Raw genomic sequence first — 26,809 nt, 5'->3', positions numbered from 1 at the left:
CTCTTTGACAGTAAAGACAGTCAATCACTTTGAATATTAAGTATTTTCACCAAAATAACTCAGGTGTCTACACTGACTTCTACAAATCAGTGAGAAAAGGATAAATTATTCAAGAAAAAATGGGCAAAATGTATTGTCACCAATAAGAATAATGAAAACCTATGCAGGTAATACCAGTGCTTTGGCCAAGTGCCCTCTGCTGAAATCTTTCCAAGTACTGAATGGATACAGACAATTTAAAATCAGAGGGACTAAGGTGCTGATATGGAAAGCCTTTTGGAATACAGCATAGGGTAAAAGTGCCGATCACTGAGCCAGGAGCCAAGCATTACCTCCATAGGAAAAAAAGTGAGAGGAGGTTGGAAGGAAAGACACACAGCCTGAGTTACAGGTGATAGAGTGAGGACCAGGGGATGATGAGGGTGTGTGGGGGTTCATTCTTTCACATTTTATCCTACATTCTATGCACTTTTTAAAAAGGGGGAAGGTACTCATAATCGATACTTGTTTACAAGAAGCTGTTAAATGACTTATATTTAGCTTCAACTTTGAATTGCTGTGAGTGCTTACCTTTAACTCTGTCCTCACTCCTCAGCAACAATGAACATGTGTGTTTTAGGTACACATTTTCCTGGAAGCAGGAGCAGCAATAAAACAGATACCTGTATGCTCACCTTCCTGGTGGATATGTCCTCTCAGGTTACTTTATGCTCATCAATAAAAAGTGCCTAACACTGAACACATCTCCCACTAACGGGCTCTTCTTTCTGACTGCTGTGCTTCTGCCTTATAGACCACCACCATTCTCGCTGTCATCCAGCGAAAGACTGTGGAGTCACGCATTTTTATTTTCTGTTACAATCCATCACACCATTCTTTAAGCCAGCTTTACAGATGAGGATATTGAATCCAAGCTAAATAACTTGTCCAAAGTCACAAAGCTAATCCCTGGGAGACCTGTGTTCAAAGCCAGGCAACCTGGCTCCAGAATCTATCCTTAAACCTGTTGTATCATCTCTAATAAGTCGGGATGAGGGCTGTGTTTAAGAATGGGAGTAAAGCAATGAGGTAATAGTATGGTGAATGTCAATGAATAAAGAATCAGGAAAAGGAGTAAGGGCAATCACATGAGACTGTAGAAGGGACACAAGTCTAAGAAGAGAAGGAGGATAAGAAAGCTCACAAGCAAAGTGGCCACTTGGGGGTGAACCAATGGAAAAAGGAAGACCTTTCTCTCTGTCTCTCTCTCTCTCACTGTCTAATTCTGCCTGTCCAGAAAAAAAAACACACACAAAGAGAGTCAACATAAGGTGGGGACTTGAGGAGGGCTCAGAAGATCTTGGGGAAAAGCTGCTGAGACAGGCAGGCTGTAGGGAACCATGAGGAAGGGAGATTCTTACAATATGCTGAAGGTGCCGTTGTAGCTGTTGGGCTCTGGTACAGGAACTCTGTGAAGCTTCTGCACTGGGCTGAGGCCAGTGCATGAAAGTGTCTCATCTTTGCAGGTGCAGAGCTCACAGACATTTATGGTGGCAGCCGCATTCAGGGGTTGATCTGTGACTTCAGTTAGGGTTGAGTGCTGAGTCTGAACCTGGCCTGGATGTAGATCTGTAGTCTTCTTCAGGGATGGAGAATGGCCAGCTTTTGCAGTGGGTACCAGAGTTATGGTTAGCTCCATCTTGGAAGGCTGAGCTATGACACTGGGTGATGTTGGGTGCTGAGCTTGATGCTGACCTGCTGTTGGAACTGTCATCTCATTGTCCCCTGGGGACTGAGTTACGAGCTCCTTTAGTGGCTCTGTAGACTGAATTAGGGTCATTTGCATGGTAGTAGAAGGTGTAGCCTCTGTAGTACGTTGTGGAGTTTGGGTAATTTCCAGGTCCAGAGGCTTGACTGTGACTTGAGGCAGGTTTGTATACTGAGTCTGAATCTGGACTGGAGGTGAAAATGTCACCTCAGGGTACATTGGATAAGGAGGAGGAGATATAGACTTGAAGGCTGTAGAATGTTCATCCTGTGTAGTGGGTACCTGAGTTATGGTTGACTCTAACTTCGAAGGTTCAGCTGTGCCACTGGGTGACATTGGATGCGGAGTTTGATCTTGACTTGGTTTTGGAACTACCATCTCATAATAAACTGGAGGCTGATAGACCACTTCATTATGTGGCCCTGGAGGCTGCCCTGAAGTCTCCTGCATGGTTGCAAGTGGTTCACCCTCCACAATGGATTCTGGAGTTAGGGTAAGTTCTACATCAAAAGGTTGAACTGTGACTTCTGTCAGGGTTGGATGCTGAGCCTGAACCTGGTCTGGTTGTGAAAGTACCTCCTCATGGAGCATGGGAGGTACTTTAGTCTTCTTCAGGGCTGTAGAATGTTCAGCCTTCCTGGTACACTTTGCATTTATGGTAAGCACTGTGTCCAAAGGCTGAACTGTGATGTGAGGCAATGTTGGATATTGAGCTTGATTATGACCCAGTGTTGGAACTGTCACCTCTTGATGTATTGGAGATTGGGTTACACCCTCCGTGGGAGGTTGACTGGAGGTCTCCTGCATGTCTGTAGAGGGTTCAGTCACCACACTGCTGGTTTCTGGAGTTATGGTGAGTCCCAGGTCCAGATGTTGAGTTGTGACTGGAGTCAGGTTTGGAGATGGAGCTGTAGTCTTGCTCTGGTCTGTAGGATGCTCAGCCTCTGTAGTAGGTTCTGTAGTAATGGTAAGTGCCAGGTCTAAAGGTTGATTTGTGACACTGGGTGATAGTGGAGGTTGATTTTGACCCTCATGATGCACTGGTGGCTGAGCTACAGATTCTTTAGGTGGAGTCTCCTGCACATTTGTGGCAAGTTCAGCCTCTGTAATGGGCTGTGGAGTTATTGTAAGTGCCAGATCAAAAGGTTGAAATGTGATGCGGGGTGATTTTGGAAACTGAGCTTGATCCTGAGCTGGTGTTGGAACTGTCATCCCCTGATATCCTGGGGGTTGAGCTATACCCCCCTTAGATGGCCCTGGAAGCTGAACTGGGGCCTCCTGCATGATTGGAGAAAGTCCACCTTCCATTCCAGGTTGTGTAGTTATGGTGAGTTCCACATCCAAAGGTTGACCTGTGACTTTGGTCAGGTTTGGTTGCTGAGTTTGAAGCTCCTGCTGGGTTGCAGACGATTGAGTGTTAGGGAAGTCTTGTGCCTCGGCTGGGGCTATATTTTGCACTGGATCTTGTTTTGCCTCCTTGAGGGGCTCTAGAGGCTCAGCTCGAGAAAGTTCCATCTTTTCAGGCAGTGCCAGAGGCTTGGCAAGAGGAGGCCCAAGCTGGGTTGGAGAAAATTCAACTTGCTTGGTGGGAACTGTAGGCTGGGCAGGTCCTTCCTGCTGACTGGGGTAAGGATAAACCTCTGGAGTGGGCTTTAGGGTTCTGGTAAGGTCAATATCCACATGTTTTGGTTTGGTTTTAGACAACCTTAAATGCTGAGTTCTGAGTATTTCTTCTGGAATATGAGGTGAAAATGTCATATTCATTGGGATAGCATCACTCATCTCTGGGAAGATATCTGAAGGCTGGTTTGTGTTTCCCTGTTGGAGTGGTAATTGGTAAGCACTCACGGGGCGCTCTAGAGGTGGAACGGAAATCCCCTGCTGGCTTGGTGAAGGTTCCTTCAGTTCTTCAGGCTGAGCTGGGACCCCTGGAAGTGGGGAGTGCTCATCCTCTTCCAGGGGCTTTGGCTGCTGAGCTGTGTCTGCCTCCTGGTCTTTCAAAGGCTCAGGCTCCGTAGGGAACACTTAGGTGTGGGCTTGGGCTTCCTGATGGATTGGAGAAGGTCCAGCCTCCACGGGGGTCTGTAAAATTTCAGCTGTTTCCTCCTGCTGGGTCGTAGAGGGTTTCTCATCCTGCATAACTTCTGGAGATTGAATTGGCAGTGGTTCGACCTCTTCAAGAGGCGTTGGAGGCAGAGCTGGGACTGAGGCCTGCATTGTTGTGACCTCGTGGCTGACTGGAAATGTTTCCACTTCTGCTTCAGGTTTTGGTGTTAGGGTCAGCTGCAGGTCTGGAGGTTTAGTAGTCACATTGGGCAAGTCGTACTGCTGAACTTGATGGTGACCGGGAGGTAAAATGGTCACTGTGTGATGACTTGGAGGCTGGGCTGGGACTTCTGTCTTCTTTCCAGAAGATTCAACCTCCTCAGAAGACTCAGAGGGCCGCCTTGGTTGCTCCTGCTCACTGATATAAGGTTCGGTCTCCATAGGAGGGACGGGAGTCAGAGCTAGGGCCTCCAGCTGGCCTGGGGGAGCTTGAGTCTCCACCAGGGCCTCCGCGTACTGAGCAATCTGCTGCTGTTCTCTGAGAGAAGGCTCTGTCTCCACGGGAGGGCCTGGAGGAGGCTGAGTCTCCACCAGAGCCTCCGCATACTGAGCTATCTGCTCCTGTTCACGGGGAGAAGGTTCTGCCTCCACGGAAGGGCGTGCAGTGTGAGCTCTGGGTGCCTGCTGGAATGGGGAAGGTTCTGTCTCTGCAGAAGGGACCGGAGTCTGCTCTGGGGGTTCCTGCTGGGCTGGAGAAGCTTCTGTCTCCAGGGAAGGGCCCAGAGTTTGATATGGGGTCTCCTGCTGGGCTGGAGAGGGTTTGTTCTCTACAGAAGACTCAACATACTGAGTGGGCTGCTCCTGATCACTAATATAGGGTTCTGTCTCCACAGAAGGGCCCGGAGTCTGAGCAGAGCCCTCCTGCTGCACTGGAGAAGAGTCCCGCTCCATGGTAGGCTCCGGAGTTATGGTCAGCACCACATCTGCAGGCTTGATGGTAACATTGGGCAGGTTATAACGGTGAACTTGATTCTGATCTGGAGACCAGTCCGTCCCCTTCTGAATCTGTGGAGTCTGAGCTATGATAGTCTCTTCAGGAGATTCTAGCGCTTGAGCTCGGGGATCTTGCTGTACTGGAGATTTGACTTCCACAGGGAGTGCCGAAGGCTTCTCCGGGGCTTCCAGTTGGCTTCTAGAAGGTTCGATCTCTGGAGACTCAGAAGGCTGAGCAGGCTGCTCCTGATTGCTGGAGGAATATTCAGTGTTCACAGGCAGGCCGGAAGGCTGAGCTGGGGCCCCCTGCTGGGCTACAGATGGGCTGACTTCCTCAGCATACTCTGAGGGCTGAGCTGTGGCATCGTTTTGGGTAGAGAAAGGTCCAGTCTCCTCAGGGAGATCTGAGGTCTGAGCTAGACCCTCTTGAGTCCAAGATTCCACCTTCCCAGGGAATTCTGGTATCTGCTCTGGGGCCTCTTGTTGGGCTGAGGGGAGTCCCACTCCCTCAGGATGCCCCAGAGGCTGAGCTGGAGCCTGCTCCGTGCTTGGAGTAGACTGAACTTCCTCACCTGCCCCTGAGGCTTCTGTCAGCTCCGTGTCTGCAGGTTTCAGTGTGACGCTGGGGAAGTTTGCTTGGAGAGCTACAATCTGAGGTGAGGATGGAGTGTTAAGATTGTGATTCACTGATGCCTGACCTACTACTTCTGCAGTAGCAAATGGATTCTGAGCGGGGGCCTCCTGCTGCAACAGAGATGCTTCTTCCTCGGGCTGCTGCAGGTCTGCACCTGGGCCCTCTTGCTGGGGTGAAGAAGGTTCATCTGGTTCAACGGGCTGTGGAGGCGGAGCTTGTCCTTCTTGCTGTGCGGAGGAGGATTGGATGGGCTCCTGAGTCTCTGGATTTTGAGTCTGGCCCTCCAGCAGGAATTGAGATGGTTCAGCCTGCTCAGAGGGCTGTGCAGGTTCCCCTGGGTTCTCCTGGGATTCCGTAGGAAAACCACCAGGATAGACCCCATAGTCAGCCGGCAACACTTGATTTTGACCCTGAAGCTTGGCCGCTTTGTCTGGAGTTCCAACACCAACCTTAGGAAGCTGTCGACGCCGAGCTAGATCTTTCTTGGGGGTCAGGGGTGAAACAATCAACTTGTTTCCTTGTGAATCCTGACTGTCTAGAGGCAGAACGAATGCTTCCAATGACTGGTGAATCTTTCCTTCCAGTCGAGGAGGCAGAGCCAGGGGCTGAACCTGATCCCCGTCTAGCACGGGAATGGCCTCTGGTAGCCTTTGTTGTCGAGTCAGCCTATTGAAATACTGCTTTGGAACAGCAAGCTGTTCTGGCTCTGGGGGCACCCCTTGAGCTGAATCCATGTCCAGAAAAGGAAGCAAACTCACAGTGGACTCTCGAGGCGAGGCCAGCATCTGGGAGAGAGCAGAAGACCCCAGGTAATCAAAGCCGCCGGGGTCTGCCGGGGGTGTGAGTGCGTCAGGCGATTCAGGTGGGAAGTTCGGGGAGTGGGAAGACCAGGGCTCAGAGAGCCAAGGGAGGCTGGAGGTCAGCTGGACCAGGTCCTGGGCCCACTCCAGAGGCTGAGTCGCCTGGACTGGCAGCCACAAAGGCTGCCAGTTGAAGAGGAGCCATGGGACCCACAAGCACAAAGGGGTCATTGACGGGGTTTTCAAGATACAGTGACTCAGGCTGCTGGGGGCACACGCAGTATGCCCTGAGCATGAGCTAATGAATTTTCAGGATACAGTAACTCAGGCTGCTAGGGCACACACAGCATGCCCTGAGCATGAGCTAATGAATTATGGCAGCCCCTTAGAGGGCATGCCTTAGCAACTGTGCACCCCGCCCCACCCTTTATGACACCTGACCTTTATTTACACATTCTTTATTAGGCTCCGCCTCCAGGGCTCTTCTGCTTTGAGCCAGGGCAGCCTTTTTCTACAGCCACTGGGTCACAGACCCAGGTGGCTCCAGAACCCCAGCAGCCCACTAGTGTGGGGTGGGGCTGGGGAGGTGGACTTTCCCAAGGAAGTAACAGGGCTGGTTTTTTTTTGGGGGGGGTCTTCAGAGTTATCTGGTTCTGGTTGCTAGCTTGAAGTTTCCTCCTCCAAGTTCAAATCCAAGAGCTGTCTTTCCTCCCATCAGGGCCCTAACTGGCCCTATTATGCTTATTTATTATGGAACGAGGCCATTTCCTCTAAAGTCTCAGTATCCTTGTTTTCATATTTGACAGTTCTGTTAGGTAGGGGCTACAATGAAATCAGTTCTTAGAAGATTTCTGTAGAGACATGGGCAATTCAGTGTGGGTGTGATGATTAGAACAGAAATCAATAGCAGTTTACATTGGCATAGGAAAACTTCCTCCATTCTACCCTGGCTCAGTACAGCTGCTAGCCTAGAAGTAACAATGGCACTTTTTCGTGGTTTTACCCTGTGTGGCCCATAGAGAAGATACGTAAGATGTTAATGTCCGCAAAGCATACTGCTGTGACCAGAACCCAGCTGACTTCCTTCAGAGCCCTTTTCATAATCTATTTTATTATGCACTGTCTGACACAGCTTCTACTATGGAAACTCCAAGAGAGGTCTCTATCTTATTCCCAGTACCTAGCACATGACTTGGCATATGGTAATGATTTTCATATTTTTAAAATTTGAAATGATTATTTGAGAGAGAGCTCTTATGTACTGGATTATTTCCCAAATACCTGCAATGGCTGAGATGGGGCCAGTCAAACCAGAAGTCAAGAACTCAATCCAGCTTTGCCATATGGGTGGCAAGAACCCAACTACCCAAGCCGTTGCTGCTCTCAAAGTCTGCATTAGAAGGAAGCTGGAGTTAGGAGCCAGATCTGTATGTTGAACCCCAGGTACTCTGAATGTGGGATACAAATGTCTTTATTGCCAAATACTCCAGTAATGGTGTTAAAAATGGAAGTGAGGCTGGCACCGTGGCTCAATAGGCTAATCCTCCACCTGTGGTGCCGGCACAGTGGGTTCTAGTCCCGGTCAGGGCACCAGATTCTGTCCCGGTTGCTCCTCTTCCAGTCCAGCTCTCTGCTGTTGCCCAGGAGTGCAGAGGAGGATGGCCCAAGTCCTTGGGCCCTTCACCTGCATGGGAGACCAGGAGAAGCACCTGGCTCCTGGCTTCGATTCGGCGTGGTGTGCCAGCCGCAGCGCGCTGGCCACAGCGGCCATTGGAGGGTGAACCAATGGAAAAAGGTGCTCTGAGGCCAGTGTACCATGCTGATCTGATGGCAGGAGCCAGGTGCTTATCCTGGTCTCCCATGTAGGTGCAGGGCCCAAGCACTTGGGCCATCCTCCACTGCACTCCCGGGCCACAGCAGAGAGCTGGCCTGGAAGAGGGGCAACCGGGACAGAATCCAGAGCCCTGACCAGGACTAGAACCCGGTGTGCCGGCGCAGCAAGGCGGAAGATTAGCCTATTGAGCCGTGGCGCCAGCCTGGAACATCTTTCTTTCTCTGTTTCTCTCTCACACTGTCCACTCTGCCTGTCAAAAAAAAAAAAAAATGGAAGTGAAGGGGCTGGCGCTGTGGCTTAGCATGTAAATTCGGTAATTCTGTGCCTGAAGTGCTGGGATCCTGTTCCAGTCCTACATGTGACTACAAGGTGTACAGATTTTATTCTGGTGGGTATGAGTCCAGACAGGTGGAATGCAGGCAGTTTCTTCAGTAATTGCACTGGGTAGACTTCAGTGGGATTGAGAAATTTAGAACTAATTGTTGCAGTCCTGGTGTTGCAGGGTACAGATCTCCCAGGGTGGGGGGTATTTTTTTTTAAATGAGCTGATGTTGGTGCTAACCCCCAGAAATGAAAGGGCATCGCTCTGGCTCATACAGTGTGTGAGTGTAACTCTGGAGTAATGCCACAAACTATCACCATTGCAGGATGTAGAGAATCTTTGCTTTGCCCTACAAGTTGTGCTGACTGATTCTGGTAGGAGTGTTACAGAGGCCCACTGTGAACTCTTTTTTGCAGACTCTGGAGCTCTGTAGCAGTGGGGGATGGTAGGGGAATAGTGTGGCTTCCCTTCTCCATGCCTGGAAGTTGCTGAGACCCCAGTTAGCTCCCCAGGCTGAATATGGCAGTCCTGTCTTGTATAGATGACATAATAATGACACGTGGTAGTGTATGAATCCTGGAGAATGAAAAAAACAGTCATTTAGAACATCTATTTTAGACCATAAATGATAACAAAGCACTTTCTATTTGTTCTCTTTCAAATAAAAACAAGAATAAATATATAAATAGTTTTAAAATGTAGCTGGAAAAACCTTTCAAATTTTGAGATTTGAGTAGATGTAATGCTATTTTTTTTTTCTTCCCGAGAGGACACACATAAAATATCCGAAACAGAATTTTTGCTCCTGAGCTGAGAGTGGACTGAAGAGAAGTGGAGTTGGGGACACTGAAGAGATGAGGGTGCAGGCTGCAGGTAATAGGACCTGAGGGCCATGCTTGGTCCAGATTTCCTTTTTCTAAGGTTTGTATGGGTGCTTTGTATGATTTAGATCTGAATAATGATGGTATCGCTTGTCTGCAAATGAGTCACTTGCTGCAGAACAGGTCAAAATGGTTTATAAAGTGTACTGGGGAATTTTTAAGAAGTAGAGGGTGATTTCCTGGCACAGAGGGTGTTGACAGTGATTTGCAAGGATCTTGGAGAGTATCAGAGACATGTCTAAGTGTATCTTTCACATCATTCAATTGCTATTTTTCTTGGGTATTTTTAGGAATCAGCATTGTGCTAGTTATTTTTCTAGATGCTGCCTATGAGGTTCTCCAAGTGTTTTCTTGTGTTTTCAACATTTAAAATGTCAAATTGGGAGGGGGGTTGCACAGTGGGCATGGTGAGTTAAGCATCCCATATTAGAGTGCAGGTTGAGCTCTGGTTGTGTCACTTCTCTAGTTTCCTGCTGATACACCTATGTAGGTGGCTGATGGCAGCTCAAGCACTTGGGTCCTTGAAACCCATGAGAGACACCTGAATGGAATTCTAGGCTTCTGCTTTTGGTCTGGCCAACACTGGCTGTGGTGGGCATTTGGGGAATGAACCAGTGGACGGAAGATCTATGTTTGTTGCTCTCTCTCTCTGTCATGCTGTCTTTTTTTTTTTAGATTTATCTATTTATTTGAAAGTCAGAGTTACACGGAGAGAGGAAGAGACTCTCCAAATGGTTGCAATGGCTGGGGCTGGGCCAGGCCAAAGTCAGGAGCCAGGAGCTTCTTCTTGATCTTCCATGTAGCAGGGGTCTAAGCACTTGGGCCATCCTCTGCTGCTTTCTCAGGAGCTGGATCAGAAGTGGAGCAGCCAGGTCTTGAACCAGCACGCACATGGGATGCCAGTGTTGCAGGCATCAGCTTCACCTGCTATGCCAGAACACCAGCCCCAAGTCACTGTGCATTTTAAATAAATAAAAATACATAGTTAAAAATTTAAAAATTCAGTATAAAGATAGGTTTTATTGTCACAAAATGCAAAATGTAATGTTTACATATTGTCTTATTGCCTGTTAATTGTTCTGAAGCTACCTGCTAAATGAATGGTTTTTATTCCTATTTTAGTTTTCAGTATGAAGTATTTTAAAAATGTAGGAAAATAAAGCCATTATAAAATAAATCAAGTATAAAGATACCCATATACTCACCACCTACGTTTAACAGAATTAGCCTTTTGCCAAACTGTTTCAGACAGTATTTTGTAAAGGAAGGAGACATTACAGGTACAGCTAAAGACATAATTCCCTTCCCTCCTTTTTGTATTTGAGTGTACTGCTTTCCTGAAGTTCTTGTGGTTAACGGCCCTGCATGTCTTTATTTTACACACATGTGAAACCGCACCATAGGCTACGTTGATATTTTAAAAGTTTAGTGACTATCACCATAGTTTCTAACTCATTTTGTAGGTTACTTTTGTTATGGAGCATTTCATGCACACATAGACATGTATATTCACATATATACAGTTTTATTGTCAGTTTTTAACTTTGGAGGGCAGTTATGGATGATTTTCATTTCTTCCTTCATTGAATACCACACTTTTCAGATTTTTAAAAAATTATTTCTTAAATATTTGTTATTTTTTTCTTAAATTATTTATTTTAAAAAAATTTTGCAATGCTAGTGTGTGTTTATGGGGTCCAGTCTAATATGTCAATACATGTGCACAGCATAAACTGATCAAACCAGGTAGCTACCATTTCCATTTCATATTATTTCTTTGCACTTGGACCCTGCTAGCTCCTTTACTCTGGCTCTTTCTACAGTAAATAATTGATTGTCTTGAACTTCAGAGGTACTAGTGCACTGCAGAGCACTACAACTTACTTCTTTTGTCTGACTGGGTTTTGGTATCTGTTATTCAACCTATGCCCATGGCTCCCAAATTGTGCTAATCCCTGTTCAGAGTTCACATGGGCAATTTTTTAAACTTTATCAAACTTTATCAAAGAAATGTCATAGGGATCTTTCTATGTCTGGTTTATTTAACATTATATTAGTTTTCATTTAACATGATGATCTTGAGTTCCAATCATTTTGCTGCAAATGGGAGTGTTTCATTCTTTATCATGGGTAAACGATACTGTATTTTGTGTATACCTGTGGTGTGTGTGTGTGTGTGTGTGTGTGTGTGTGTGTGTGTGTATCACATTTTTTCCCCTCCATTCTTCCACTGATGGACACCTGGGTTAATTCCATAGCTTAGCTATTATGAATGGTGCTGCAATGAAAGTGATTATTTGATTCCCTTTAGAAATACACTGAGAAGTGGGATAGCTGGATCATAAGGTAGTTATAATTTTTAAGCAGCCTTCATGCTGTTCTCAGTAGTGGCTGTTCTAATGTATATTGTACCAACAGTGTATAAGGGTTTCCTTTTCTCCATATTCTTTTCAGAATGTGGTATTTTTGACAAGAAACATCCTAATCGGAATGGGATGAGTCCTCATTGTGACTTTCCTTTTCATTCCCTTGATGGTTAGTGAAACTAAACTGTTTTTCATATTGTCGGTTGGTTATTTGAATTTCTTCTTCTGAGAAATGTCTGTTGTGACTGCTGACTATTTCTTAAATGGGTTGTTGTTTTTGAGTTTTAAAAATTACTTGCATATCCTCAATTTTCTTCCTCTTTCAGGGACATACTTTATGAATATATTAATCCCATTCTAACAGTTGTCTCTTCGTTTGGCTGCCTTTTTATTTTGGTGCTCAGAAATTTCTTTGGTTTATATAATCACATCTGTCATGTTTGCTTTTGTTGCCTGTGCTTCTAGGATATTATCTAAAAAATCATTTCCTATGCCAGTGTCATGAAAGGTGTCTCCTGTGCTGCTTCCTGGTAGTTTTAGGTCTTACATTTAGATCTGTGATGCATGTTGAGTTATTTTATGTACAGTATAAGTGGAGGCATCCATGGAAAGTCTTGTGCAGCATTTATTGAAGAGACTGTCTTTCCTCCAGGGCATGTTTATGGAATCTCTGTCAACTATCAGTTGGCTGTAGATGTGTGGATTACTCTGTGGCAAACCCAGTCTGCTCCATTCTTTTTTATGACTGTTTTCATGCCAGTACCTTACTGTAGTGGTTAAAATAGCTCTATAACATGTTTTGAACCCTGGTAGTGGGAAGACCCCAGCTTTTGCATTTTTTGAAAATGCTTTTATGTTGAGCTCATTTGTGCTTCCTTTTGAACGTTGGGATAGTTTTCCTAAATTCTAAGGAAAGATGTGATTGGTAGCTTGATGGGAATTTTATACCCTAGGTTAAATTTATTCCAAGTGTCTTCCTTTTTTTGTACCTACTGTGAATGGTGTTGCTCTTACTGTTTCTTTTTCATTAACTTTGTGATTAGTGCATAAATTGTTACTAATTGTTGTCCCTTTTGTTTTTAAAACGTTATCGGATTTGCTTATCAAATCTAAGTCTCTTGATGGAGTCTTTAGTTTTTTCTGTAATGTTATATGCAGGCAAGGATCAGTTTTTCCTCCTTGCTTAATTGTATGCCTTTAATTTTTTTCTTGCCCAGTACTGTGGGATTTTTTTAAGATTTATTTATTTATTTAAAAAACAGAGCTGCAGAGAGGCAGAGGTAGAGGTAGAGGAATAGGGAGGGAAGGAGAGAGGGAGATCGAGAGAGAGAGAATCTTCCACATGCTGGTTCACTCTGCAGATGGCTGCAGCAGCCAGAGGTGAGCCTACCCGAAGCCAGGAGCCAGGGGCTCTTTCTGGGTCTGCACATGGGTGCAGGGGCCCAAGGACTTGTGCCATCTTCTACTGCTTTCCCAGGCCATAGCAGAGAGCTGCATTGGAAGTGGAGCAGCCAGGATTTGAACCAGTGCCCACATAGGATGCTGGCTCTGCAGGTGGCGGCTCTACACACTGTGCCACAGTGCCAGCCACTGCCCAGTCCTATTGTGAACAAAAGCAGTAAGAGTAAACATTCTTTTTTTTTTTGACTGCAGAGGGGACAGTGAGAGAGAGAGAGAGACAGAGAGAAATATCTTCCTTTTCCTTTGGTTCACTCACCAATGGCTGCTGTGGCCAGCGTGCTGCAGCCAGCGCACCGCGCTGTTCCGAAGCCAGGAGCCAGGTGCTTCTCCTGGTCTCCCATGCAGGCGCAGGGCCCAAGCACTTGGGCCATCCTCCACTGCACTCCCAGGCCACAGCAGAGAGCTGGACTGGAAGAGGAGCAACCGGGACAGAATCTGGCGCCCCAACCAGGAGTAGAACCCACTGTGCCGGTGCCGCAGGCAGAGGATTAGCTTATTGAGCCATGGCACCAGCCAAGCAAACATTCTTGTTTGCTTTCAGATCATTGAAGAAATGCTGTCAAGAAGAACAAGAAGCATAAGAGGATCTTGGTACAAATACCACACCTGGCCCCTGTAACACCAGTTCTCACTTAGCCCATGTGCATGATGAAGACATGAAGAGGTAAGTTAGGCCTATGTGTGCTGAGGCCATTGGTGAATGGTGATTGTGTTCAGGAGTAGAGTATTAGGAAAATATTTTGCATGGTTGGTGTGTGTGCAGTTATGGCATAGGGAAAGACTGCTTGTGTAGATTCGTGAGATTACATTATGTATATATGTATTCTGTTCACCTTTGTGTTTGGGGAGTTCATTAGGAATTGGATCGGGTTCATCATTGGGTCTGGAGAAACAGCTATGTGTTTTTGGAGACTACATTGTGGACAGGACACCGGGCATCAAAACTCTGACGATGTGGTGTAGTTGAGTGGGTTGAGCATGAAGACTGGATTTTGAGGGTGTTTGGGTGATATGCAAGATGGTGTTTTTTTATTTCATGTGCTTTCTAGTGGCTTCACATGTTGTACACATTTTGCTCAGATGTCCAAGTTCTTTGAAGTGGGTGCAGGATTGTGGTGGGATGGAGAATCGTCAGGGCTCTGGAATTTGTGTGGAGATTGTAGTGGTGTATATGTGTGACTGAGCATAGAGGAAGCTAGTGCATATCGGCGTGCATTTTGTGGTGTTTGAATTCAGCTACTTTGGGAGCTGTAGAACAGTAGGAAATGGTTTTAGCAGGAGATAGTGGGATTTGCTGTCATGAATGGAGTTGCTCCATGGAGACTTGTAAGTCCTTCCAGACAAAATCAACTTCTGTGCTTTTGCCTGTAAAATATCCATAACTTGCAAAGTTGTTCTGAAAGTCAGCTACTATTAGTGAAAAACATCTGTCATTTTTCTTTATACAAAGAGAGACATTTGTATACAGTGGTATAAAATGGATATAAAGTTGAATGGGATAAAATGGAGTAGAGGGTAAAATGGTTGTAGCTTTGTTCATTTTTTTACCAATTGTTGTTGCAATGGTGTGATCATTATTTGTTGAAAAGACGTTCTTTCTCCATCCCATTGCCTTTGCCCCTTTGGAAAAGGTCAGTTGACCCCATTTCTAGGGGCCTCTATCTGGAGCCTTTATCCTCTTTGCTGATGGATGTGTGTGTTATTTAAAAAAAAATTTAGTTAAGGAATATAAACTTCTTGCATTTCATATATACAAATTTGGGAACACAGTGATTCTTCCCAGCCTACTCCCCTCCTGCCATACTCCCACCCTTCCTCCTCCTCTCTCTCCCATTTCCATTCTTATGTTTTACAAAGATCTATTTGCAGTTAATTTTATACTCATAAGATGAACCCTACACTAAGTACAGAGTTCACGGAATAGTATGAAGAAAGCAGAAGAGCAAACAAATAAAAAGAAATACTGTTCCTCAGTAGTCAAGACAAGGGCTGTTCAAAATCATTACATCTCAAGGTGTCAGTTGTGCTACTATAAATTAACTTTTAGATACTCTATTAGTTATCAAAGATCAAAGAATGTATTCTATTTGTCTTTTTGTGATTGGCTTATTTCGCTAAGTATAATGATTTCCAGTTGCATCCATTATTTTCAAATGACATGATTTCAATTTTTGTATAACTGTTAAGTATTCCATAGTGTACATAAGCCATAATTTCTTTCTCCAGTCTTCAGTTGATGGACATCTGGGTTGAGTCCATATGTTTGCTCTTGTAAATTCAGCTGCAATGAATATGGGGGTACAGATCACTATTACATATGCTGATTTCATTTCTTTTGGGTAAGTTCCCAGGAGTGGGATGACTGAGTCATATGGCTAGTCTATATAAGCTTTCCAAGATATTTGTGTATTGTCTTCCACAGTGGCTTCACCAGTTTACATTTCCACCAACAGTGGATTAGGGTTCTCTTTTTTCCACGTCCTTGCCAGCATTTGTTGTTTGTTGATTTTTGTATAAGAGCCATTCTAATAGTGGTGAGGTGAAACTTCATTGTGGTTTTGATTTGCATTCTCCTGATGGTTAGTGATATTGAGCATTTTTTCATGTGTCTGTTGGCCATTTGAATTTGCTGTCTTGAAAAATGTCTGTTCAGGTCCTTTGCCCATTTGTAACTGAATTGTTTGTTTCACTGTTGTTGAGGTTCTTGAGATCTTTATAGATTCTGGAAATTAATCCTTTATCTGTTGAATAGTTTGCAAATATTTTCTCCCATTCTGAGTTGCCTCTTAAGTTTGCTCGGTGTCTCTTTTGTAGTGCAGAAGCTTCTCAGTGTGATAAATCCCATTTGCTTTGATTGCCTGTGCTCCGGAGTCTTTTCCAAGAGGTTTTGCCTATGCCAATGTCTTGTAGGGTTATTCTTTTATTTTCTAGTAACTTGATGATATCCTGTCTTAGATTTAGGTCTCTGATCCATTTTGAGTGTTTTTTTTTTTTTTTTTTTTTGTATAAGATGTAAGACAGGGATCTGGTTTAATAGTTCGGCATGTGAAGATCCAGTTTTCCCAGCACCATTTGTTGAAGAGACTGTCTGCTCAAGGGATTGATTTTTATTCCTTTGCCAAAGATAAGTAGGTTGTAGATGCGTGGATCGATTTGTAGAATTTCTATTCTGTGCCATTGGCCTACATTTCTGTTTTTGTGCCAGTACCAGGATGTCTGAATTATAATTGCCCTGTCGTATTTCTTGAGATCTGGTCTTGTACTGTCTCCAGCTTTGTTATTGCTGCTTATGATTGCTTTAGCTATTCGGGGTCTCTAGTGTTTGCATATGAATTTTAGCCTCATTTTTACTAGATCTGAGAAGGATGTTGTTGGTATTTTTATTGGGATAGCATTGAATTTATAAACTGTTTTTGGTAGTATGGACATTTTGATGATACTGATTCTTCCAATCCATGAACATGGAAGATTTTTCCACTTTTTAATGTCTTCTTCTGTTTTCTTCTTTAATGCTTTGTTCTCATCACAGAGATCTTTGATGTCATTGGTTAAATTTAGTACAAGGTATTTAATTTTTTGGTAGCTAAGGTGGAAGGGATTGATCTTAGACATTCTTTCTGAGCTGACATTGCCTGTGTATTCAAAGGTTATTGATTTTTGTTTGTTAATTTTATATCTTGCTACTTTACCAAACTCTTTTATGAGTTCCAACAGTCTCTTGGTGGAGTCTTTTGGATCCCCTATATATAGAATCAGGTCAACTGCAAATAGGGATAGTTTGATTTCCTCCTTCCCAGTTTGTATCTCTTTGATTTCTTTTTCTTGCTTAATGTCTTCGGCAAAAACTTCCAGGACTGTATTGAATAGTAATGGTGAGAGTGTCTGGTTCTAGATCTTAGTGAGAATGTCTCCAATTTTTCCCCATTCAGTAAGATGCCAGCTGTGGTTTTGTCATAAATTGCATTAATTATGTTGGGGAATGATCCTCCTATACCCACATTGTTTAAGATTTTCATCATTAAAGGATGTTGGATTTTATCAAATGCTTTCTCTACATCTATTGAGAGAATCACATGGCTTTTGTTCTTCAGTTTGTTAATATGATGTATCACATTTATTGATTTTCGGATGTTGAACCATCCCTGCATACAAGGGATTAATCCCACTTGGTATGGGTGAATGATATTTCTGATGTATTGTTGCATCTGATTGGTTAGTATTTTGTTGAGCATTTTTGCATCTATGTTCATCAGGGAAATGAGTCTGTTGTTTCTTTTTGTGGTTTAGGAATTAAGTTGATGCTGGTTTCATAGTAGGAGTTTGGGAGGATACCCTCCCTTTCAGTTGTTTTGAATAGCTTGAGAAGAATTAGCATTAGTTCTTTAAAAGTCTTGTAGAATTCAGCAGTGAAGACATCAGGGCCTGGGCTTTTCTTTATTGGGAGGGTCTTTATTACTGATTAAATCTCTGGGTTGTTATCTGTTTTCATGACTCAATTTTGTTCATGACTCAATTTTGGATTATATGTGTCCAGAAATCTCTCCATTTCTTCAACATTTCCTGATTTGTTGGCATACATTCTTGGTAGTAATTCCTGATGATTCTTTTTATTTCTGTGGTATCGGTTGTGGCCATCTGGAGAGTGAACCAGTGAATGGAAGACCCCTCTCTCTGATTCTGCCTCTCTGTAACTCTGCCTTTCAAATAAATAAATAAATATCTTTTTAAAAAGAAGGGGACAATGGTCACCTCTGTTGGTGTGATCACCCCCTCACCTCCTCTCCTCCAAGCTGAGCAATGCCCCCAGTGGGTTCAACACTCATCTGTACTGCCGTGTGAATTGAACAAATGATCTTAGCAGACCTCACTGTGGGCACAGTTCCCGCTGCAGTGAGCTGCCTCTGGCAACCAAGGGCTCCATGCGTGTGGAGCTGCACCCAATGATTGCCCAGAAACTCAGCTACACCCTGCGTCTTCTCATGAAGTCATAGTTTTTTCAGTCTCAGCACCCAGGGCTCCCATGGTCAAAGATTGCAAGAAGTCCATTCTACCCTGCTATCCTGTCCCGTCCACAAAGAGACTGAGGTGTTCCCAGTGCTGCTGCCTGTGTGTGTTATTCCCTGACGAATTGAATCTGATCCTCCCAGCCAGACTCAAAGTCAGTGGGGAATTCGAGCTTTTCCCTCTTGAAAAGTCCTTCAATCACACGGGTGCACAGTACCTGTCGGCTATAGCCCTAGTCATTTCACAATTGCGCTGGGCACATAGGAGAGTCCCTGCAGGCGGTATGTCCCTTCTGTTGGGGTGGCTCCCCCTGCCTACCATTGCTGGGTCATGCAGCTGGTGAAGTGGCTACCATACTTGCCATTTGCACTGTAGCTGCCCTGGTGAAAAGTGTCCCCACTAGAACTTGAGCGGCTTCTAACTGTTTACATCCAAAACTGGTGCCGGCCCTCCCACAGCTGGCTGCAGGTCGCTGTTGCTGGAAGGGGAAGGCGAGGGAGAGATGCACAATTTTTTTCCCACTCTGGGTGAGCAGTCAGTGTGTTCTCAGGCTTCTGGGCTAGACTCAAAGACAGTGCAGTCCACTGGGCTCTCCCTGCAGCTGTATCAACAGTGGCTCTGGCCTGTGCAGTCTGACCCCACCTTGCTCACCAGAGTGGGCACTTTTTCTGGATCCAAGCTGCTGGGCCCTTTGTTGTGTTCTTGCTGGGTGCTGCGTGTCTGCACCTTCCACACAAGTCTGAGCTGTGTCCCCTGCTCTTGCAGGACCTCCCACTGCAGTGTCCCCCTGTAGCTGTACCCTGGGTGTGCACTTCCTCCACTGTTTCCTGCTAATTTCACTTAGCCTACACCAGACTGCCCTGTCGGCGTTCTTTTTCTAAGATCACTTTATGCATTTCTATGACTTTATAGTAAGTTTCAAACAGGAAACTATGAGCACATCAACTTTATTATTCACCATTGTGTAAGGTACTCTAGCTATATAAATAATTTGTCGGGATCTATAAAACAGTTCAATGGAAATTTGAATGGGATTGCTATATGATATGGAGCAGAAAATAATTGATAGCTTTATATTCAGTTTACAGATCATGAAAATCAACTTTATTGATTCAGATTTCAATTTATTTCCTTTCAGTTTTTCATCATTTTTTTGGATATAATGTCCATGTTTTGCTTGATTTATAACTTCATTATTTTATGTAGTATTTTAAATGGTAATTTTAAGGATTTTAAAGTCCAACTGTTCATTGCTGGTGTAAAGAAAATGCATAAACCTTTTTGGACTGGTATTGGCTTTTGCTGATTTTTTTCTCCATCTACTGTTATGTATACAGGATACTTACTGCTCTCCATCCCCTTGTTGCCAGTAACATCATGGCCTCGTATCTGTGAACAGGGATTTCCATTGCTTCAGTCGGGGATCTAGCAAGGAGCAGCTGCAGACAATTCAGCAGTTACCTCTGAGCATCCTGGGATAGGGGCACAGCCAGCATGTGGAGCTCAGACATGCTTTAGCTGCCCTGTGCCTGTGCATGTGTTGTGCATATGCATGTCCCATCCCCCAACTGGGATGCTGCCATAATTCTCTCAGTTGAAGTGGGGAAGAGGAACCTCCCCTTATCCAATATAGGGGGAAACCAAACTTCCTCATGAGATTGCCCATATTCACCTCCAGAGAACCTCACACTCACACAGCATTCTCAGTTGGGGACAGGGCACTGATACTGGGGACTAGACAGGTTGGGCCTGAGGTAGGGGAGAATGTGAGCTCCTGCTACCTATTTTCCTGCCTCATAAATTGCTTATTTTTTTCTGCAATGTTGAAAGGGATGCAGATATCTTTAAAAATCAGTGTCTTGGGGCCAGTTCTATAGTGTAGTAGGTTGAGCCTCTACCTACAGCATAAGCATCCCAAGTGGATGCCAGTTTGAGTCCCAGCTGCTCTGCTTCCGATCCAGCTCCCTGCTAATGGCCTAGGAAAGCAGTAGAAGATGGCCCAAGTGCTTGGGCCCTGCACCCATGTGGGAGACCTGGAAGAAGCTCCAGACCCCTGGCTTCGAACTGGCCCAGCTCTGGCCATTGCGGCCATCTGGGGAGCAAGCCAGCGAATAGAAGACTTCTCTCTCTCTCTCCCTCCCTCCCTCCCTCCCTCCCTCTCTGTAACTCTGCCTCTCAAATAAATAAATAGATCTTTAGAAAATACACACCTTAAAACTCACAATATTTTTTCAAATTTAAATATGTTAATTGTACCAAGCCAATTTTATTAACTTTTGACTTTACTGGGTTTAGTAAAATCAAGTTATTTTTAAAAAATTTATTTATTTGAAAATCAGAGTTACACAGAGAGAGGAAGAGAGGCAGAGAAAGAGAGAAGAAGAGAATGAGAGAGGGAGAGAGAGAAAGAGAGAGACAGGTCTTCCATCTGCTGGTTCACTCCCCAATTGGCCGCAGTGGCCGGAGCTGCACCGATTGGCAGTCAGGAGCCAGGAGCTTCTTCGGGTCTCCCACATGGATGCAGGGGCCCAAACACTTGGGCCATCTTCTGCTGCTTTCCCAGGCCATAGCAGAGAGTTGGATTGGAAGAGGAGCAGCCAGGACAAGAACCAGCGCCCATGTGGGATGCTAGCATTGCAGGCAGTGGCTTTACCCACTACAACACAGCGCCAACCCCAGTAAAATCAAATTTTTAAAATAGCATTAGTGGTCATTGTGGATTGAGGTCCTGGGAGTAGGTGTGGTGCTGCAGCCACCTCGCTGCAGAGCTGCAGGTCCGGTGGGCAGGGATGTGAGCACGGGCCCAGTCCACCTACCTGGGGCATTGCTACAGCTGTGGTGTCAGTGCCCTTAGCCCACACTGATGGCAGGGTCTGGCTGTGCATGGGGCGCTGAGCCACCACAGTGTCTGGAGGTCTGCGGGAGTGGCTGTGGCGGGTACAGAGCAGCTCCTCAGCCTCGGTGTATCGAGTGCACTGCTGCGGCACCCCAGGCTCACCACCGGGCACCCTCAAGCAGTTCTTCCCGCCAGGAACCACCGAGGCTGTGGCTTTGGGTTCCACAAAGAGAGAGCAGTGCCTGAACAGTTGTAGGGTCACAGGAACATCATGACTTCACATGGAGTCTTTACGATCCACTTCTCTCTGAATGTGCTATCATGCTGTTGCTTGCACTCCTGGATGTCAGTGTTTTGGAACTGCTTTCATAGTCCAGTCACCAGGGTTGTTCCACGTGGATGATACAGCATTGTATCATCCAGAGATGTTCTGGAAGGCCTTGCTCTCCTTCATCATGAGGGTCGTGTCCACGCAGACCTCAAACCGCGGAACATACTGTGGAGTGCAGAGAACGAATGTTTTAAACTCACTGACTTTGGATTTAGCTTCAAAGAAGGCACTCCGGGTGTAAAGTACATTCAAACAGACGGGTGTCATGCTCCAGAAGCAGAGCTGAAAAATCACGTGGCCCAGGCTGGCCTGCAGAGTGATACATAATGTAGCTCGGCTGCTGGTCTGCGGAGCCTAGGAATCATTTTACTGGAAATGTTCTCAGGAACGAAGCTGAAGCATACAGTCCGATCTCAGGAATGGAAGGCAAGCAGTTCTGCTGTTGTTGATGAGATATTTGCCGGTAAAGCAGTGGTGAATGCCACAATTCCAACCCATCACCTAAGAGACCTTATCAAAAGCATGCTTCATGATGATCCAAGCAGAAGAGTTCCTGCTGAAATGGCATCGCGCAGCCCATTCGTTAGTATTCCTTTTGCCCCTCATGTTGAAGATCTGATGGTAGTTCCTACCCCACTGCTAAGACTGCTGAGCGTGCTAGATGATGATCATCTTGAGAATGAAGAGGAACATGAAGATATTGTAGAAGATGTAAAAGAGGAATGCCAGAAATATGGACCCGTGATATCTCCGCTTGTCCAAAAGAAAATCCTGGCAGAGGGCAAGTCTTTGTCGAGTATGCCAATGCTGGTGGTTCCAAAGACACTCAGGAATTACTGACCGGAAGGATGTTTGATGGGAAGTTTGTCATGGCTACATTCTACCCGCAGAGTGCCTACAAGAGGGGATATCTGTATCAAACCTTGCTTTATTCCTAACCTAAGGACCATATCCTGTTTCTCCTCTTCTATTTCCTGGGCTATTCTACTCCACAGATGAATGCAATACTAGCTCTCTGCCATTTTAAGGAGGTACTTTTTACATTTGTTTAATCCTGTGAATGTGCAATCATTGTCCAAGCAGTGGCTGCATGGCAAACATTCGGCACTGAGTAGGGCAAGATCTCTCAGCTATACATTGAGGGGTTTAGAGCATCCATGTAGGCAACTTTTCTTTTTCTTTTTTCTGCATTTTTTGTGTGCAGTAGGGCAAGGTGCTGCTCTTCAGTATGTAATATAAAAAGTTAATTATTTTTTGTGATCATGAAACAAGGATGAATAATATGTTGTGTGAATGTTAACAAGTTTGTTAGTGTTGGTGACATCATTTACAGATTGTTCCTTTTGTAGTCAGGTGATTCTTTTTTTTTTTTTTTTGACAGGCAGAGTGGACAGTGAGAGACAGAAAGGTCTTCGTTTTTTTTTTTTTGACAAGCAGAGTGGACAGTGAGAGAGAGAGAGAGACAGAGAGAAAGGTCTTCCTTTGCCATTGGTTCATCCTCCAGTGGCTGCCGCGGCCAGCGCACCATGCTGATCCAATAGCAGGAGCCATGTACTTATCCTGGTCTCCCATGGGGTGCAGGGCCCAAGGACTTGGGCCATCCTCCACTGCACTCCCAGGGCACAGCAGAAAGCTGGCTTGGAAGAGGGGCAACTGGGAAAGAATCCAGCGCCCCGACCGGGACTAGAATCCGGTGTGCTGGCGCCGCAAGGCGGAGGATTAGCCTAGTGAGCCTTGGCGCCGGCCCCCTACTCTGTTCTTAACACTGAGTTGTGAAAACGTAAAGCAGGACCGAAGCACTGAATATTCCCTTAAAGAAACTGCAGTGAGCCTATCTACATTTTTATTAAGGCTTTTAAAATAGAAAGCTGATGCTTGATCTTGGCACAATTTTTATGTCCAATATGTGTGCTTGAATGAGTGTGCGGTGTGAAAGTTGGAGAAAATTTAGTATAGTCTATACCCATCTCTTCCCTATACCCATCTCTTCCCTGTTTCACATCTGTAAAATTTAGGGTGTGTGTTTTTTGAGAATTGGTCTGATAGAATATGTAAATGACAAAACAGTTCATTCCTGAGAGGCTCAGAATAAATTGGAGTCTAGACTGGGGTTACATTGAAACTCTTAAAGGTGATTGGAACAAAATTTTTGCTGCATGTGAATCACCGCATTAATTGATCTATTTAGACTTTAGACTCTGGATCAGCTCATCTTTGTTGTTCTGAATCTCCTGTGACAATTATAAGATTTCCCAAAAATGTGTTTCAATTTACTATGATGGATATTTAAAGTGGATCCAAAAGAAAAAGAAATTAGATGTACAGTGAAGGGAAAAAGAAAAGAATAGGGGATAATCAGGATTCTTTTTTCTGTCTCTGGCTCTCATCCATCCCCACCCCTTTCTTTCCCCTTTCTCATTCTCTGCCTCTGTCCTACACTGAAGAGAAGCTAGGGGAACTATATCCCAGGTGGTCTGGCTCTTGACTACAAGGAAGTTAAGACAAATATTGATAGAATAAAGTAGAAGTAGAAAGGAACAAAAATTCAAAGAATTCTTAAAAGGATTCATAGCAATCTAATGTGTCAAGAGTTCATGGAAACATATTGATTACAAATTTTAAGAATTATAATTATGGCCAGTGCTGCGGCTCACTTGGCTAATCCCCTGCTTGCGGCTCTGGCACCCTGGGTTCTAGTCCTGGTTGCTCCTCTTCCAGTCCAGCTCTCTGCTGTTGGCCCAGGAAGGAAATGGAGGATGGACCAAGTGCTTGGGCCCCTGCACCCACATGGGAGACCAGGAGGAAGCACCTGGCTCCTGGCTTCGGATCGGTGCAGTGCACCAGCTGTAGCAGCCATTTTGGGGGTGAACCAAAGGAAGGAAGACCTTTCTCTCTGTCTCTCTCACTGTCTAAATCTGCCTGTCAAAAAAAAAAGAATTATAATTTTGGATTCTTGTTACTTTATGACAGATTGTCTTTAAAGATATAAAAATTAGGAAAACTTTATAAAGCACTGATTATACAAGAAAACAAGTTGTATACAGGTTATGAATTTTTTCCTGTTTCACTGCCTGAATGATATTTCTATTTGTTATTTTTTGTAAGGAAAAAGTCCTTTATATCTTTCTGTGCTGAAAGCCTCCTCATATAATCTATTCTATATTTATACGACAGTAAGAGAGAGAGATACAGAGAGAAAGGTCTTCCTTTTCCTTTGGTTCACCCCCGAAATGGCCGCTATGGCCGGCGTTGCACCAATCCGAAGCCAGGAGCCAGGTGCTTCCTCCTGGTCTCCCATGTGGGTGCAGGGGCCCAAGCACTTGGGCCATCCTCCACTGCCCTCCCAGGCCACAGCAGAGAGCTGGACTGGAAGAGGAGCAACTGGGACTAGAACCCGGAACCCACATGCGATGCCGGCACCGCAGGTGGAGGATTAACCTAATGAGCCATGGTATGGGCCCCATCCTCATATAATCTTTCCTTGTATGTGTCATGCAAGTTACCAATAGCCCAATCAGAATTTACATCTAGCGAAGGAAGATTTTACTCTATTCAAAAAATTAATATTTAACCTTTTAGTTATGTACAGTTATCAAATTGTCCAGGACTCTCCATTAATATTTATTATAAAGCCAAATTTGGAATAATGAGGTTGATTTATGAATTACCGAAGGGTCTTGTTGCGTGGTTCTCAATATGTGCCCTTAGAAGGAAGAACTATTATTCTTTATTTTGGAGCTTTCTGAGTTTGATTTCAAGTTATCTGGTTTGTTTTCAAATCAAAATTCAAAATTCAAGAGTGTAGAACCAGTAATGTGAAGACCTAGGCTTTCCTAAAACATAAATTTTCATATGGGTAACAGCTTCTTTGGGGATTGAAAACTCCAGGTCCTTACTTGCATACTGATGAACAACAGAATACAAATTAATTCATTTTAAGGGCAAGTATTCTAAGTTAGCATATTTACCTTTCCCCCCATTTCTTCTTCCCTCTCCTCCCAAAAGAGAAATCCTTGCAAAAACAAAACAAAACAAAACTGCAGTCAGGTGTCTGAGTTTAGTTGTGCAGTATGCTGCTAACATTGATGCTGAACTTAACATTCTTTGATCATCTTATTGCTGATGTAGTCATATATATATGTAGTTTTTTTACAGGTAGAGTTAGACAGTGAGAGAGAGAGACAGAGAGAAAGGTCTTCCTTCCTTTGGTTCACTCCCCAAATGGCTGCTACGGCCAGCACTACGCCAATCTGCAGCCAGGAGCCAGGTGCTTCCTCCTGATCTCCCATGTGGGTTTAGGGGCCAAGCACTTGGGCCATCCTCTGCTGTCCTCCCGGGCTACAGCAGAGAGCTGGACTGGAAGAGGGGCAACCGGGACTAGAACCCGACGCCCATAAGGGATACCAGTGCCTCAGGCAGAGGATTAACCTAGTGAGCCAAGGCACCAGCCCCTGTAGTGTTTAACACTATTGAATTTTATTACAAAAGATGCTAACTAGATTTTAAGGGAACTGAGGGAATAACTGATGAACCCTAGTGATCATGCATTGAATTCAGTGTTTTATATTAAACCCTCAGTGTTGAAAAAAGATGCCTCCTATCACTTAAATTAAAGGACACTTAAATTGTCCTTTTATAGCTCTTAGCCCATTTTACCAAAGATGACACTTGTAGATTTTCTTTCCTTCTCTGTTATTTTCAGAATTTTAATCTTAATTTCTGTCTTAAACTTGAACCAAATGTTACAAAATGATGCAATGATTCTTTGAGGATGAAATGTATTTGTGGGGATTTGGATTCCCTGAAGTTACTGAAAATTTAGAAATTTTATAATTGAGAAACAGGATAAAGAGGTGAGAATTCACATCATTTAACCCCTTGTCTTTTGGGAAAATTTTATCTCAGGTAGCCTTTCTTTCCTTAAATTGACACATGTGTTTCCTTCTCTCACCTTCCCAATTTCTTCCTCTTTGTTCCATGGTGTTCCTGCAGCACTTTGCCCCCAGAAGTCAGGTAAAGTGATTATTCTATAGAAAATCTGGTTTTTTAAAAATACATTTGGGGGGCAACAGATTCTGTCCCGGTTACCCCTCTTCCAGGCCAGCTCTCTGCTGTGGCCAGGGAAGGCAGTGGAGGAGGCCCAAGTCCCTGGGCCCTGCACCCCATGGGAGACCAGGAGAAGCACCTGGCTCCTGCCTTCGGATCAGCGTGGTGCACCGGCCACGGCATGCCGGCCGCGGCAGCCATTGGAGGGTGAACCAACGGCAAAAGGAAGACCTTTCTCTCTGTCTCTCTCTCACTGTCCACTGTCGCTCCCCCTCTTCACGGAGGAACGACACTAGATACTGCGCTGTTCTTTTGTCTGCTCACCCCTTCCCGGGTTTGCTGCTGGTCCTTCCCGGGTTGGCTGCCGACCCCTCCACCTCCGTGGAGGGGCGGCTCCCCCTGCCACTTTCCCCACTTCCACGGAGGAGCGGCACACCACCAGCCGGCTCGCTCGGGGGCTGCTCAGATGTTATCCGGATGTTCCTTCAGATGTTTCCTTTAGATGTTC

The 26,809-nt window shown here is 44.9% G+C and overlaps 1 protein-coding gene and 1 long non-coding RNA gene across 2 annotated transcripts in view; one reads left to right on the top strand and one right to left on the bottom strand.

Annotated features, from left to right (window-relative positions):
- Positions 1-9,473, bottom strand: part of LOC103346478 (leucine-rich repeat-containing protein 37A3) — a 42,316-nt gene extending 32,843 nt beyond the window's left edge. The window contains 1 exon segment of the mRNA XM_070067667.1: positions 1,401-9,473. Coding sequence (XP_069923768.1) covers positions 1,401-6,451 — 5,051 coding nt within the window. The 5' untranslated portion in view covers positions 6,452-9,473.
- Positions 9,474-13,754: 4,281 nt separating this feature from the next.
- The window catches only part of LOC100355679 (serine/threonine-protein kinase Kist), a 44,233-nt gene continuing 31,178 nt past the window's right edge, over positions 13,755-26,809 (top strand). Inside the window, exon 1 of the long non-coding RNA XR_011385772.1 lies at positions 13,755-26,108. This is a non-coding gene — a long non-coding RNA (serine/threonine-protein kinase Kist). The remainder of the gene's footprint in view (positions 26,109-26,809) is intronic.

The sequence above is a fragment of the Oryctolagus cuniculus genome (genome assembly GCF_964237555.1).
Source record: "Oryctolagus cuniculus chromosome 17 unlocalized genomic scaffold, mOryCun1.1 SUPER_17_unloc_2, whole genome shotgun sequence".
NCBI lineage: Eukaryota > Metazoa > Chordata > Mammalia > Lagomorpha > Leporidae > Oryctolagus > Oryctolagus cuniculus.
The sequence above is the reverse complement of the archived record's forward strand: the minus strand, read 5'-3'. Positions and strand labels throughout refer to the sequence as shown.